This window comes from Cricetulus griseus, assembly GCF_003668045.3.
Source record: "Cricetulus griseus strain 17A/GY chromosome 1 unlocalized genomic scaffold, alternate assembly CriGri-PICRH-1.0 chr1_0, whole genome shotgun sequence".
In the NCBI taxonomy this organism is placed as follows: domain Eukaryota; kingdom Metazoa; phylum Chordata; class Mammalia; order Rodentia; family Cricetidae; genus Cricetulus; species Cricetulus griseus.
In genome coordinates this window covers 105,235,129-105,252,805 of record NW_023276806.1, presented here as the reverse complement: position 1 = coordinate 105,252,805, position 17,677 = coordinate 105,235,129, and the positions used below count along the sequence as shown (strand labels likewise).

At 33.3% G+C, this 17,677-nt stretch overlaps 1 protein-coding gene across 2 annotated transcripts in view; it reads left to right on the top strand.

The window, feature by feature from the left end:
- Window positions 1-17,677, top strand: part of Pcdh10 (protocadherin 10) — a 57,716-nt gene that overhangs the window by 15,721 nt on the left and 24,318 nt on the right. Inside the window, exon 5 of one of the 2 annotated variants that reach the window (XM_027391901.2) lies at window positions 3,871-3,911. The exons of the other annotated variant lie outside the window; for it this stretch is intronic. Coding sequence (XP_027247702.1) covers window positions 3,871-3,911 — 41 coding nt within the window. Of the gene's footprint in view, window positions 1-3,870; window positions 3,912-17,677 lie in introns of those variants that run through there. 2 annotated transcript variants of the gene reach the window in all.

Sequence of the window (17,677 nt, the reverse complement as noted above, 5' to 3'; positions counted from 1 at the left end):
GAGTTCAATATACATTTAATGTTTAGGAAAGTAGCTATGTATTCAGTAATTTTTAAAAGTTTCCAAAAATGTGTAGTGAGTAACCACTGTAATTGATGTAATAATGATTAGAAAAGAGCAATACGGACACAAATGTCATTCATTGTCTGTGCCAGTAACTTTTGAGTCTGATCCCACTGATAGTGTTTTTTTTTATCTATATTAAATTTTGAAGAAAAAGGAAAGATACAAGGTTCTTTAATACAATGAAAATAAAGTTCACTTTGAAGTAGCTATCTAAGCCAGTCACATATTCTTTCTGAAGGCATACAAAATAAACATCCACAAAGTTCTGCATGATCTGTTTATTCAAGTGGAACTTAAAACAACTGGCATCCAGTTGATCACACCTATCATTACCTCCTTAGTCACAAACACTGTTTTCCTACTTACATTACAAAAAATGGCCTGTTTTCCTACTTACATTACAAAACTATAGACTTCATACTTGTGGCAAAACTGTGTAAGTCGGAAACAGATATATTACCTAGATTTACCTGAATCTTTTCACTTTAGTTTCACTTTGCATTTATTTTATTAGAGCAATAAAAATCCTAAAATGCCAATTTAACGTTTAGCTAAAATTAATAATTGCTTTCACCAATTTAAAATGGGAAAAGACACTCTCTGGAGATTAAGAAATGACATTGCACTTTTGTCATAAGGATTCTTAGGATATGTTTTTAATTATAGACATTTTATTTAAAGTGATTTCATCTTTCAAATGACACAATCCATTACTTGAAACAATCTGGCTTGTCTCAGAAAATGAGAAACAGAAATAATTTAACCACAGAGATGAGAAGATGGATCAGTGGGTAAATGATTGCCTTGCAAGCAGGGTAGGATCTTGTCACCCAAATAAAATGTAGGCATGGAAGTAACCCAAGCATGCCACTGTAAGGCCAGCTAATCTAGAGGAATTGGTGAGTTTCAGATACAGTGAGAGACACTCTCTTATAAAATAAGGTAGAGAAGTGATCTAGGAAGACACAATGTCAACCTGCACTGGCCTGCACATGCACCAACACATGCACCCCACAAGTATGGACCCATTCACACTTGCATGTGAGCGTGCATACACACATGTACTCTCTAAAAATTTAGCTTGAGGAATGTAGTTGATTAATAAATGAGTTACTTATATAACTGACAAAACCTGAATAATTAAAACAATGCTAAGATATATTTGGAATCAATCCTGAGTATATTTTAATGTTAATTTTTTCTTAAGATTTTTGTCAGTGAATCAATGTGGTCCAAATTAGGCAGCATAAGCAATACAGTAATAAATGCATGAGGATACACAGGAAAATTTCCTGATGACTTTATTCTTTTCTTTTAGATATGTTCAGTTGCGTGCTCTTTCCCACTTATCATGTATTTGAGATACAGATTTTTTGACATGTTCAATATATTGAATGAAGTATTAAAACATCACTGATACTATGTTCTTGTAAACTTCTTAAACCTATGGAGTTTTCTAGTTTAGAGGGAACCACTTACTGAAACATACCGTAGTCCATTGGTAGACTAATACTTGTGCAGCAAAAGATCACCTGTCCCACTCTGTTTTTATCAGCTTGTGAATACTTTTAAAATTTTGCAGCTTACTGAGACCACAAGGAAAAGATAAAAGATTTACAATATTGCACCTAAATTAGTGCTGACAGTTTACCTAGATCTCTTCTTACTAAATCCAGTTTTGATAAAAAGATCTTTTTGGCATCTGCTTCTGAGCACTTCCAGCCTCGAGCTGATGGGAAGTGAGGAACATGCTTTGTTTAGTAACATCTCTCCCAATGTCTTCATTATCTCAGTGTGCCTTCTGTGAGTTTTCGTAATTTGCTGAACTCAATAGTGTGTTGAGAGCATATACAGAATTCAAAAGAAAAAGTCTTTTCTTACTGACTGACACTCATCACAAGCGTATTTATGTCACCCCTTGTTTCTACTCCACTAATGTCATAAGTGTAGCAGTACATCCAGTGGTAATTCGACAAAGTAAGTGTTTTTTTATTAAAGTATTTTTAAAAAGCATTTCTGTAATATAGTTACAGCCATCTGTAAACGAAGGACAGCCTTTTATGATTTTTCTTTTCTGCAAAATAGATGTTTTTATGTTCACTTTTCTTCTAGACTCTGTTAATTTTTAATCAAATATTTCTGAAAGCTTTGTTGTTGATCTCTTGTTTTTCTTTCCTCACACTCAAATCCATGAGCCTAATTTACATAAATTTTCACTTAATCCCTTTTTGACAAATCCCTGGTCATTTCATTCTAGTGGTGCTGTTTTTCCATTAACTTCCCTGACTCCAGAATTATGAAGAAATCTCCTGTAAATAGTTTACTCACTTCTACAGAAAACTAATGATAGCAAATAATCAGTAACAAAGCTCATCTGTGTGTCTAGTGTTAGAATTTGATGTTCATCTAATGCCATTAGTCCACATATGTACAAAACATTAATCTATTCCCAGTCTCCGTAATTACTGCACTCAACTGAAGACAGAGCTGCCTGGGTCCTCCCTATTACTCCAAGGACATGAGATAACTGGTTGTTACAATGGTTTTTAGTCTCTTGCTTCTAGTGTATCTTAACTAATAGGATTGAAAGTGATGAAAACTTTTCTGAGAGGCAGCTGTAAAGCACTGAGTTTCATTTCATATTTACACATCTGCCACTGCTGGTGATTTCTTACTCAGGCATTATGCTTCTGCATAGCCAGCCTCATGTCATCACACACATTTACATCCAGATGTCAAACTAGTGTCCATCCAAGACAGGTTTAATCTCTTTGCTAAAGACCTCTTGTAGTTTCTTTGATCAATGTTCTTGCCTTCTTCATAACTCTTCAATTTTTAAAGTGCCATTTAAATTTGGCTTTAAATTCAATTGACCTGCTTTGATAATCTTATGACTGGTTTACTCAAACTATCATATGCTTAGAACAAACTTATGTGATCATTATTAAAGATAATGTGTAGTTTTCCAGCAATTAAAATGTTGCTAAAATTTGCCTCTGCTAATATTTTCCCTGGTATAGTTACTCCCTTCACACATCCAGACATACCAAACAATGTATATAAAATATGTTAATGATAGATATTTCTTAAGAATTTGGACTTTATATAAAGCTATCATCATTCATTCATTCACTTATCTAGGCATTTACACACTTTCTGCACTTTTTAGAGCAAACATTTGCTTTCATACCTCAAAATTGTAAATTAGTTTGATCCCTTATTTAGACAATTTATTTAGGGATTTTAGAGTGCAGTAGAATTTAAACTTATTATAGATATTAAATACACTTAATCATCATATTTAAATTATGACTTACCTTTCAACATTTTTAGAATTTAAATTTATTTTGATTTGTTCTTACAGCATATTATATCCTAAGGATATATAATAGTGATTCCTAACTCTTGACTCAGGATTTCAATTAATCACTACCATTTCTTACCTTGTCTGTGAGACATTCCTCTAGCTTCTTGCTTTTTGAGTACCATGTATTATCTTCCATCTTTCACTTTCCCTGAAGCTAATAAGTACACATGTTCTAAATTTAGCCATCTTTATTGAACTTCTGTATAAATACTGTTTATGCAAGCCTTTTATAATTATGTTTTGAGCATATATACATGGTTAGTTAAAATATGGTCATTTCAGAATTAATATAAAGAGAAGGGAACAGATAAAGTTAGCTATTCTTTTACATAATATTTCATTTTCTGTGAGACTTTGTGTAACCAAGGCAAATTTATTTCCTCACACTTTCATTTTTAGCATATTAACATTTTTGTGTACCTCATTTTATATTACAGATCATTTCCACCCTCTTTCTTGTTTTGCACATTGGAAGTAAACCCATTTAAGCATTTGTCCATCATAAGAGTCTAACAAAAGAAGATAATCAATTAAAACCTAAATAGAATTATTCAATGAAAAGGAACGCCTACATATGGAATTATTTTTCCTTCTTCATCATACTGAGGATTCCCGAATCAACATATGAATACTTTAAGTTATAAATATCTTGTAGATAATCCTGGAATATGCAAATTGATTTGCCTATACATATCATTAAACAATATTCAATACTCAGTGTCCCAGACTCTTCTTGGCTGAGTGTGTCTTATAAACTCCTTTTTGAGGAGTTAAAGTTATTTAAATAATGAAGCTTGTAAATGGTGTAAGATTGTTATATTGGTTGTTTAAGATTGAATAATTTTATAAAACTGGGCCTGGTAGAGAAGTACAATAATTTATAACTCAATATTCTGAGGCAGGAGGTTCAGTGCCAATCTAGTCTGCAGAGAGAACTCAAACATAGTCTGAAAGACTTATGAAGAAACTATCTCAAAAGATTGTGTGGTATGGTGCTCAGGGGTAAAATAGTTGCCTAAATTCTGCAAAAGTACTTGATGGGTTTATCATAATAAAAGGAATTGTATAGGCAATTAAATACATACATAAATACTAGTGAATAAAAACTAAAGTCAGCCTCATCTATGCTGGTGCTATATAGAGAATTAAAAAGTACTTGCAGTTTAAGGTTCCCTAAGATTTCCTAACTGTTGCAAAGAACAATCCAGGTCATATCATGTAGATAATATATAGAGGTTTAAAAGAATTGAATCTCACAATGCTATAATTTTTAAATGACATGGATGGAAACAACTTGTGGCCAAGAAAAACCTGAAGTTAAAAATTGAATTTTAGCTCTGATTCTAGAGTAAACCCATAGTATAATATTCATTACATGTACTATGTGCTACATAACAATGTACTTAGTGTCTGCTTTATTTCAGAAACACACTTTAAAAATATGTGAAGAGACATTGAGGACCATAACTGTGATTAAGTTTCAGTGTCTGTACAATGGAATACTATTCAAAATGATCAATTATAGTTTGAAGTCACGGAGTACAAGTGAGCATAAATACATTTATATCTTCTATCCTCATAACTAAGTTACATGAATGCATCCATATTTATACAGTCACATGGAATCATTATACAACAACATTATACACCCAAATAGAAGTATTATACTTTATAAAATTTTAGTTTTTAATTATTTCCATCAGTTATCAGAGGCAGAACTGACTAGGGTCATGCTTGACAGAGGAGTACATTTGATCATTTTCTTTCTCATTTGCTGCCACTAACAGGACTAGTTGCTTGTTAAATACACTGATAGGTGATGCAAACAACTTTGTCCATTTGCTGTTTAAGGTTGACCTTTTTCTTTTTTAAGCAACAGTTCTTAATGTTCAAGAATAACAGCAAGCAAACCATAACAGGCAAATTGCATTTCTGATTTAAGTGCAATATGTTGACACAAGGATGTTAGTTATCAGTGCTAGAAAAATGTAATTAGGTAGCATTTTTTCTTTTAATATAATCATACACTAGATTGTCCCATCTGTTGTATGAGTACTTGATTATTACATGTTTTTTACACACTAGAAAGTTGATTTCAAGCCAGGTGTTGGTGGCTCATGCCTTTAATCCCAGCTCCTGAGAGGCAGAGGCAGGCAGATCTCTGTCAGTTTGAGGCCAGCCTGGTCCAGAGTGAGTTCTAGGACAGGTTCCAAAGCAAGACAGAAAATCTCTGTCTCAGAAAAAAAAATAAAGGTGACTCCAGTTTATTAGTAACAATTTAAAGTTATATATATATATATATATATATATATATATATATATATATATTTGCAATGAAAATTAGGTACTACTGTACTCTACAGTGTATTTATGAGGCAAGGTATTACTATGTATCTGGGGCTGGTGTCTAATTCATGATTCCTCCCACCTCAGAAATCTCATGTTGGAATCGTAGCCCTGTGCTAAGATAGAATCCATAAAATCTTTTTGCTTGCTTTTTTTTTTTTTTGCACAAGGCCTTGAAGTAGAGCTCATGCTGGCCTCTCAGAAATGCAAATAAACCCTTCCTTGTAAAAACAAATAATTTTTTAATATATTTGTCATGATATTCAAATAGGTTTTAAGGTTGTGTATGTGCACAAACACCTATGTATATAGTAAAGTATAATGGGTGAAATAAATTGCAGATATGTTTTCTATTTTAAATTTTTTTGCATAAAGAAAATGTCTTGGCACCCTTATTGTTTCCTCATCGTTAACTAAAGATGCAGTAGTTTGCTTTTTGAAGTGCAACATGGCACAAGGCCATGAGTCAACTGTGGCATCAGTAAACTAAGTAGATTTTACAAAGGCATCTTTATGGTATAGACTTGGTTGATTTTGTAAGCTAATGTGTTTCACAGGAAGGGTTGTGGGAGATGGTCCGTAAATATGAAAAATAGTGTGGTAGTCTGCCAGCAGATGTACATCTTAAGCCTAGAAAATTTGTATAGAAAATAGTAAGGTGATCTGAAACACACTAGTAGTGCAATTTTAAGATTTATAACATATAAATTTATATAAATTATACACCAAATGATTATGTTCAAAATGAACTTAAGTATTTATCTATTTGTTATTAATTTACTTCAGTCTTTCTAGTAAAACCAATGGTCATAAACTATATTATATAACAGACATTGGTTCCTATTAGGTTATATTTTCATATCTTCAGTCCTATGTACTGATAGATAAATTCTATAGTGAAATTCTGTTTTCTATCAAGTCTTGACTAAATTGTTTTACCCAATCAAATATAGTTTTTTTTTCATTCTGACATTTAAAAATAAATTCAGAAATCATGTTGTATAATTCATTTTTAATCATGAGTTTATAAAAGAGATAGTTTTTTTATTCAATGCCAAGTTTGGACTGAATATTAGGTACTACTTAATTCTATAAAACATATTTATAAATGTTTTTTAAATACTCCATCCTTTAAAATATTTTATTTTTGTTGTCATTGATTGTGTAGTTGTTTGTCAAATTTCCATTAGTCACCTAAACCTTATTTATGTTTCCAAGTAATTTACTTATGTTTTGTTTAAATATTCTTTAAAGTTATGAAACACTTTAAGATTTTAATCAAGTATTCTATACATAAAAATCCTGAAAATTCATAAATACGTAACTTAGGATATATCTCAAAATGAGGACCCCTGGGATATATTCAGTGCCCCAAACATCTCTCTGTAGTATGTCCATGTTCCAAAGCATTGGAAGTATCCCAAGGCCTTTCCATGTCCCGACCACACCTTCTATAGAACTATTTCACACCATAACTAATGATTATTCTATTTGTATTTTATATCTTCTATTATTGGAATAAATGAAATAAATGAACTGTGAATTCCACTAAAATGTATTAGCAAGTCATTGTTCTGATAATACTGGAAAATTCATGAGCAAGACTTATTATCTATTAATGTATATAGAAAAGGACAATTTAATAAGCACGTGCTTTGGATATATAGTATATTGTAATTATCTGTATGTTTAGTCTATCAGAAATACTTCATTCTTATCTTTGTATATTTTTATTGACTAAGCATAATATACTGTTGATTTAGTAGATTTTATAGAAGCACACCATTGAATATGTAAATTTAAATGAAAGATTATAATAAAAGAGAAGTAAAATTGAGATGCTAGAGAACTCTACATGTCTTTGAGACCCAAGTAGAGAATATTCACAATTTGTGATAATGTTTAAAGGAAATTTACAATTCAAAGATGAACATGGTGAAAATCAATATATCTAGATTTTTTTTAAAAAAAAATTGAAGACTGGCAGATTGAGAAGAAAAAAGAAGCTATGTCATCATAAATCTACAGAGAGAAGACAGTAATCAGTTCCTCCATCTTTTAGAGTACAGAGAAGGAAAAAAGGCATTTAGCCTCTTGAAACACTACAGTAAAAATTCTGTAGGAAATGCCCTGGCCAGCACACTGGTGTTTGCTCCCAAGGGTAGGAGAAACAGCTCACATACAAAGCTTACAAACTATAGACATATGTAGATGCCATCTGTGATTTGACAGAATCTCTTTCTAGGCCCTTGATGTTTCTTGTTCTCACAAAATATTATTCTCTTGAAGAGTCCAGCAAGGAATGCAAAAGGTTCCGATGTCCCAAGAAGAAGCTTTGAGAAAACCTTATTTTATTTCCCCCTTTCTTTGTATCACTGAGGTTGACTTCTTAGATTTTTTTTCAATACTTTAAAGAAGAAAGAATTGGTTTCCTAGAGGCCTTTTTCTTCTATCTCACATGAATTATGATAGACAATAAGACATCAAGAAAAAAAGCAAAAGCATTATAATTTAAAGAAAAGCTTTGTTTTGGAGTTGTCTAGAATTTAAAAAACACACATATATCAACTGTTTTATGTATGCATTGAATATGTTAGAAAAATGTCCCAGACCACTTATGATGTCATAGTACATAAATACAGGCAAAGTGAGTAGAAGTTTAACATATTTTATTTGTGGCATCTCATTATTGAGTTTATTTTTTATTTACTTTTTGTTTTTATTCAAGACAGGGTTTCTCTGTGGTTTTGGAGGCTGTCCTAGAACTAGCTCTTGTAGATCAGGCTGGTCTTGAACTCACAGAAATCTGCCTTTCTCTGTCTCCCGAGTGGTGGGATTAAAGGCATGTACCACCACCACTGCCCAGCTGTTTATTTTTTAATATGAGAATTTTTCACATTTGATTCTGTTATCCTCTTCAAGATTTTTTCCATTTTTAGTTTAAATTAGAAACAAGATTGTTGTACACGTCAATCCAAGTTCCCTCTCCCTCTCCTCCGCCCCTGCCCCCATTAACACCCTACCTATCCCATACCATTTCTGATCCCCAGGGAGGGTGAGGCCATCCATGGGGGGGGATCGTCAGAGTCTGTCATATCCTTTGGGATAGGGCCTAGGCCCTGCCCCATGTGTCTAGGCTGAGGGAAGTATATCTCTATATGAAATGGGTTTCCAAAGTTAATTTCTATGCTATGGATAAGTACTACAAGAGGCCCCATAGATTTCCCAGGCATCCTTACTGATACCCACATTCATGGGGTCTGGATCAGTTCCATGCTGGTTTCTCAGTGATCAGTCTGGGGACCAAGAGCTCCCCATCGTTCAGGTCAGCTGTTTCTGTGGGTTTCACCAACCTGATCTTGACCCCTGCTCATCACTCCTCCTCCTCTGTAACTGGATTCCATTTCAGTTAAGTTTTTAGCTGTGGATGTCTGCTTCTATTTCCATCAGTTCCTGGATGAAGGCTCTAGGATGGCATATACGTTAGTCATCAATCTCATTATCAGGGGAGGGCATTTAAGGTAGCCTCTCGACTGTTGCTTAGATGGTTAGTTGGTGTCATCCTTGTAGATCTATGGCCATTTCCCTGGTGCCTAATTTCTCTTTAAACCTATACTAGCTCCCTCTCTTATGGTATCTCTTATTTTGCTTTCCTCTATTCTTCCTCCTACATAACCTTCCTGCCCCCTTATGTTCTCCTTACCCCTCCTCTTCTCCCCTTCTCATTCTAGTTCCCTCTCCACTTCCCCCAAGCTCCCAATTTGCTCAGGAGATCTTGTCCCTTTCCCCTTCTCCAGGGGACTATGTATGTCTCTCTTAGAGTCCTTCCTCCTTGTTTCCTAGCTTCTCTGGTGGCGTGGATTGTAGGCTGATAATCCTTTGCTCTATGTGTAAAATCCACATATGAGTGAGTGCATACCATGTTTGTCTTTTTGTGACTGGGTTACACCACTCAGAATGGTTTCTTCTAGTTCCATCCCTTTGCCCATGAATTTCAAGATTCCATTTTTTTTTTTTTATCGCCAAGTAAGGTAATGTGTGAAATAGCCCACAATTAAATAAGCAGAAAGCTTTTTTCGTTCATTTTCATGATCATGTAACACATGTGCTTCCCTCAAACCTTGAAGTGGTCATGCTTTTTTTTTTTTTTTTTTTTTTTTCGAGACAGGGTTTCTCTGTGTAGCTTTGGAGCCTATCCTGGCACTTGCTCTGGAGACCAGGCTGGCCTCGAACTCACAGAGGTCCGCCTGCCTCTGCCTACCGAGTGCTGGGATTAAAGGCGTGCGCCACCAATGCCTGGCTTGATCATGCTTTTCTTACTATGTTGAATGTGAGCAGACAAGAAGTGATGCATATTTTCATTATATTTGGGTTTTATATTTTAGAGAATAAATTAAGTGGTTGCTTTAACCTTAGAATGCAGAAACTTGAGTCAGTCTTGTTTTAGAAGTATGTAATGAAAGACAAAAATCATCAAATAAGGATTAATGTTAGTGAACATGACGACTGGATTTAATAATAATAATAGAAGCAAATAAAAGTGCCCATTCTGTAGGTAAGAATAGAAAATAAAGATGAAATGAATTTACTGGGCTCAAAGGTTTCTACAAGGGGTCAGTGCTCATCAGCCCAAGCTGTGGGTAAAGCTGATGAAATATAGGTTTCAGTAAATAATTTTAGAAACAAATGTTTGAGTATTTTTTGAAAATATATAACTATAATATGTATTCTTAGTTTCATATCAGCAAAAGGGTAGCTTTGTAGCAGACAGAATGAAATATCTTGTTGATTGTTTGGAATGAACTCTAATTCTTTATGTCTTGAGTTAAGCAAAGGAATTGGGTAATATTTGTATCAAGTAAAATGGTACTGCAATACTTATAGAGTTATAGCAACACAGTATTAACTAATTGAATTTATTTAGAGTTTTCTAAATTCAGGATTTCTTTGCTATATTATTTGTAGAAAATACCTAGCATTGAATAATTTAATTTTCTTCTCCCACAATTAAAATTGTGTTAGAAATTGGTAACCAGATCTTTGAACATTTCAATTTTTCATCTTTCACTGATACAGATTTTGATAATTATTACTGAAACTATCTAATATAGAGTATTATACTCTCTTCAAATGAAAACCCAGGTAGTTTAAAAAAACATATTCCTTTAATCACAATTTTAAATCCTATTTAATCTAATTTGGAGATATGTCATTTATTTATATTTTCAAATTGCTATCAGTGGTACTATTATTTATTTGCTATTATTTATTATAATTATATATTAAATATTAGAGAGCCTTGCAAAAGTGTAAAATTATTAAGAAAACTATAAAAGGGAGGAGGAGAGGAAGAAGGAGAGAGGGAGGGAGACACACACACACGCACACACACAGATCATTGAGTTGTGTTTTAGCTGTTCTTTGCAAATTATTATTGAGAACATTTTTTTTTAAAAAAACTTATAATTGGAAGATGGCTGTATATTAGGGGTCTTGTACTTTATTTGTGTTGTAGAACCACATTACATTAATGTTCTCTAGGCTTCCATAATATACAGAAGAGTTACATCTCAAAAACCACAGTAATAGAAAGATCAATAACTTCATTTAAAATACAACCAACATTCTAAGTAAGTAGATTGTAATATTCTGGAGAACTCTTCAGAGGGAAACTTAAGAAGGCATCAAAAGTCTGGCTGAAATCAGAAGTGGACACTGTAGTGTTTAGTAACTCACGATCTATCATAGCTGAAACATCCCCTTCTCATGAAAATGAGCCCTTCCTACCAACATGTCAGGGTGGTCAGAGAAGGGCAGGTCCAAGTTCCTCCTTCAGTCATCCTAGACAATGAGGATAAAAAGGGTGTGGTCCTCAAATTTGTTTCCCACATGCCTCATGCAAATGCCCACCCTTCCTATTAGAAATAAATCTCATGATCAACAGTGCTTCAAGCTGTCCATCTGAATACAAATAAAACTCGAGAAATGCTACATAGTCTTCTGACCAGCTTTCATCAATTTTATCTCTTTTGCTTTTATTAGAACTTGGATCACTGTATTAGAACTCATGACTTTTCATATTCTCCCCATAGGATTCATGTTTATGTTATTTTTTTCTCACAGCCTAGGGTGGTTTCTCAAGGGTTCTTGACACATTTCCTTGTGTCCGAGGTGTCCTGGTGAGGTGATCATCAGTTATATGGACCAACAGACAAATCAGGGCTGACCCAGTCAGTAACTATGTTATTTACAAACTTTCTTTATTCTTTAACTCTTTCTTATCTAAAACACATACTTTAGATGCTCATTGTGCAGACTAAATTATTTAACATATTAAAAGAAGAATGCATAATCCTAAGGAGCGCTTAGTAAGTGTTGAAGCAACCATATGTATTCAGTTAAAAGGGGGATAATGACATCAGCCTGAGTATGGACTAAATTAAAATTCCGAGCTTAAATAGAACTAATTATGCCCTCTTTCACTCAAGAGAGAGAAATCAGACACAAAGTGTTCTTTTCACAATAAATCACTATTTTGCATCTGCAGTTAATGTATTCTTTCACAAAGCACATGTGTTAAAAGTACAGTAATCCTATTTTACCCCTTTATCCATTAAGATATTACAGAACCAAATGTCTAACATGCAGCAAAAATTAATCTTCATTCATTTTATGACGATGCTAGTTACAGACCAGGATTTACAATTTTTGAAATTTCATTGTCTTTTTATTTTACTCAACTTGTGTATTTATACTGAAGGAAGACACTTGATCATATAAAACAAACAGTGACTCAGAATCCTCATCTTGAAAACAAGAATTTAGTATAGGATGTAACAAGTTAGGTTTATTGGTTGTTGAAAAGAAAGGATTTATATTCTTTCTGGCTAACAACTAAAGGAAAGAATTCAGCAAATTCATATCTAATGTAATTTTCTCCTGTATATTTTTGGCAGTTGTGTTTGATCATTAGTGTAAGTTGTGGCTTTTAGTACGATATTGTTACCACTAATATTATTAGTGCTTTCATGTGAGAGACACGGGAGCTCTGAATCTTCAGAGAATTCAAACAGCTGTTAGAACGGAATCTCACATTTTTCTGGGAGAAATAAAGTGATATGTGTATCTATTTAGGTCAGGGACTGAACACATAAAAGCCTAAGGATTTTGTCACATAATTATTTCTCTAAACTATCTAATATATACGACTCCATCAGCCTGTATCTGCATTTTGCTCCATAGTCATTCAAAATCAGACAGAACTATTAAATGTTGACCAAAGCCCTTTTAAAACTGTCAAGACTTTACTACATAATGGATTTTTAATTTACTGTTTGTGAACATTCTCATTACTTTATGATTTTGTGTGGCTTTTGTCTTCTACCTTCTACCTCAGTTTTACAGATGTATGTAGATTTATTTAAAAATAATTCAAACATGCAGGAGAAACAAACCTCTTTGTGTATCTATCTATCTATCTATCTATCTATCTATCTATCTATCTATCTATCAATCTATCTATCATCTATTTATCATTCATCTACCTATAAATATCTATTTCTCTACATAGATAGAATTAATTTTCCTGAGTAACAAAAGCCACAAATACTAAAGTCCATGCCCAATATCTTCCCCAGAATCATAATATTCTTACATCTACTTCATATTCATTTCTCATGTTCAAAAGCAAATTTTATTTTTATAATTATCTGATTTCTGCATTAAATAATGCTGTTTCCGGTGCTGGAAGAAGTTTAAAACTGTTAAGACATATTTATCTTTTTTGCATTTAATTAGCTTGTGAGTTATATTGCTGGAATAAATGCATTTAAGCATTTTTTCTTCATGAAGTTTATTTTTTTTCTATTTCTGTTATTTTAATGTTCTCATCATAGCAACAAAAGAAAGTATGGTAATTTATCAGAATAAAATGTATTTGGAAATCTTCAGGAATGATTCCTTATAATGCAATCAATGGAATCCTATGTACCTAGTAACTGTGGATTAACCATGTAAATTTCCTGATGGGGCACAAGGACATTTGCATATTAGGAATCATGTGAGCAAACTATGAAACTGGAAAGAAACTATTTGAGAACTAATAAACTGAAAGTTGTAGAATGCTAAATCTATAACCGAAATCTAGATGCACAATGCAAGTTATATTTTCTTGTTTTTTTTGTTTTTTGTTTTTGCTAAATTACAGAAGGCTATATTTTGGTTAAATTAAAGATGTTCTAATAATACCAGCAGAAAGAGATAACAACATTTAAGAGTCTTTTATGATCCTAGTAGATATTTATGCATTTATCAAATGCTAATACATCTAAATCTTATTATCAGATGTAGACATTCTTACTGTCCCCACATTAGGAATAATTAAATAAGTATCAATTCTTGCAGTAGCTTGCCAGTTGCTTCCTCAAGGCTGAAGGAGAACCTTGCTTTTTATTGGGGACAATTCTACTTTAGTTCTAATGATTGCAACCATTTCACATTTGAATCCTAGGCATATAAAATGACACAATTCAGAAATCTTTGATGCAGGCAGGATGCTTCCTTGTCCTGGTGGGATTATGACTGATGTGGCTGTGTGCTGTGTCACTTAAGGGCTGAACAACAATGGCTTCATCTGGAAATAAATATGAAGGATGTGCTAATGAAATTTTAAACAGAAAACCAAGGACAGAGCGACTCAAGGCAGCAATTGTAGGAAGCAGTTTTCAGAATCATTTCTGTGGTTCTGAAACTACGTGGCTGAGATGATTGTTAAATAACAGTAATGAACAATATACTGATGAGGGCAATTTTGATTAGAAAACTGATAACAGAGATGGGAATTGTGGGACAAAGGTGGAATGATTGACTAGCATGCCTAAAGCATGGATTTAAGCCCTGGCACTGCCAAGGAGGGAAATGGAAAGAAAAAGGAAGGGATGGGGGAGAGAAGGTAGAAGCAAGGAATGGTAGAAGGAGAGGAGAGAAGGAACAAAGGTAACTTTTTAGAGGCACATAAGAAAAGCTTGTTGCTGCAAGGGTCAAATTATGCCAGAGGGCTTTTTTGTTGTTTTGCTTTGTATGTGTTAATGTGAGAGAAGACAATTAATGGAAATACTAGGAGACTACGTTATGTGGTTACTGACAATCTCCTTGCCCAGATGAAATGCTATAGTTAAAAGTGTCCTTACAACACCAATAATCCTGTGAATTATAGACTCAGACTTCACATAGGAAGACTTACTCATATGTCCTTGTAAAAGAATAAACCCCGAAGCAATAGTGTGTGAGAAAAATGACTTGGTCTCAGTTATAAAGTGAATTTAATATTAGTCTGTGATTATCAGCTGCCTTATTTTTTCTTAGTTAAAAATTGTAGGGAAAACAAGCCCAGTCATCTTCTGTGGATTCCCAGATTTCTTTGCAGGTGACATTATTTCAGGCATGTAATACTGAAAGAGCAGGACAGAATTCTTCCCTGGGAATCTCATATGACCCACCTCACCAATTATCCTTAGGGGTGAGCTAGTCACAAGAAAGCTGGACAGCCATTTTCACTGCATAAGTTTGTATTGCTTTTTGAAAAATCAGAGTAATGGAATGCAAGCTATTTCCAAATACTTTAAGCATAATCCTAGTTGTCTGCTGGACTCTGAAACATTGATGGAGTCCCTTCGGCTCCCTTCAAACCTAGAAATTTCCACCTAACCCACTAGAATTAGGGAGCACCACTGTAGTTTTCCCTCTAATCCAATCATTTTTTTCTAATAGTTTTATCCTAATGTTCTCATTAAATGATTTTATGAGATGTTATGTTATAATGACAGTTGCATTCATATGTCACCAGCTTTTAGTCCTTTTATAGTTAAGCCATGGCGTTTTAATGGTCCTCATGCCTTTGACACACCATTTCTCTGAAGATCTTGTATGCTCAATAATTCTGTTATACTATACAAGCTGAGTGCCCCCACTTGGAAATGGTACTTCTGCTTCCTGTCCATGAAGCAAGACACAACTCACATTTTCTGGTGAACATTATGCTTTCCAGATGGACATATACTCTTTTCCACCAATGCCCCGTATATTCTCTTGCACAAGAATATTGTGTTTAAAACCATCTGCAAGATCAGTTAGCCCATTGGTCTATACATGTTCTAGAAGAGAATCCATGTGCAAAAGTACAGAGTTGCATTTTAAGCAATGAGACCCCCGTAAGTGTTGTAAAATTAAACTTTGATTCAACAGTAAAGTTATCTTGTAAGGAGGAAGCTTGACTCTTTGAGGAAATTATGCAACTTCTCTGACATCACTGAATAATTATAGTAGCACCCCAGTGTAAAAAAGCAAAAAAAGGTAAAAACAAGAAAATACTGCAAAATTTCTTCTAATAAATATTTTATTGTCTTTCAAATGGCCAAAATTCCATATATTTATTCTGGCCCTACTTGTACTTGCTTTTAGATTATTTTCTTTTTTATGGGGCAGTACTTTGTCTCCTTAAATTTTTTGCTTCCCCATGTCCTAATGCTAATTTCACAAATATACTTATTTTTTGATTTTTCACCAACATACCATTTACTTGTATATATTTACCATTAAGAAATATGAGTCAAACTTAACTGTGAGAAATGAAGGTACTGGGAACAGGGGAGTTAAAAATAGAGGTTGTTGAAGACTACTGAGAAGTTGGTTAAGGCAAATAGCTTGACTTTCCTTAGGTATCTGAGATTGTAATCAAATCATAGTCACACTTGCTCCTCTGTGTGTGTGTGTGTGTGTGTGTGTGTGTGTTTCATGTCCTGTAGTGGTGTGCACCTATGGTTACAAGTTTTGTTGAGTTCAGGTGTCTTCCTCTATTGTCATACACTGCATTTATTTGTTTGTATTATTGAGAAAGAGAGTCTGTGAGTGAAACTCAATTCCATCTGTTTGGCTGGACTGATTGACCAAAGAATTTCAGATTTGCCTATCTGTGGTTACTGGGGTTACAGGTGTGTGCTGCTGTGTTCTACTTTTTCATAAGAACGTTAGGGAACAAATTTGGATTTTTTTGGTAGTGTCTCAGACATTTTCCTAACTGCTCTATCTCTCCGACCTTGTGTAAGGAATCTTACCATCAGAGCCTTATTCATACCTTTTTTTTTTCTTTTTAGAATTTTGTTTCTGTTATGGCAAAATAGCAATGAATGGATATTCTTGATTGGTTTCTAATATTGTCTAATAATAAGAAAACAACTAATTTTCTAGAATATTGTTGAGTTCTACACTTGCCAATTTTGGTAAAAATGAAGATATTTTATGTACTTGTGCATATTATCAATATAATTAATCAATCAGAATCTATTTATTGTATCAAAAACAACTGATGATTTAAACTCTGCATTTATACTTGAAATTTTCACCTGTAACTGATACTAAGTCCATAGTACAACCTTTTAATTTGCTGTAAATCTAATATTTGCATTAATTAAAATAAACCTGAATTGAATATACACTTTAAAGTTATAGAGGTAAAATGATGACTTGGATCTAAACTTGGTATCCAATTAGATTACCAATTAGGTTAAAATTAACTTTAATTTTTATAAGGATGATAGAACATTATTTCAGCAATTAACACTTATTCCTGTGAAAATTGTTTGATTCCCAGCATACTAGTTTTCCAGTTTTTTATTATTTTATGAGAGATTGAATCAAAGGGACATAAGGGTGTATGCTTGGTGAATATAGGATATCACTGAAAATGAAAGTTTATATTTAGACATACATTTTAGAAAAGGTAAGTGAAAACTATGTTTCTGATGCAAAGAAAAGAACATTTATTAACTATGCTATATCTCATAAAACCACAAATCACTCAAAGTCCAGTGAAAGCTTAAACATAATAAATAATACATGAAA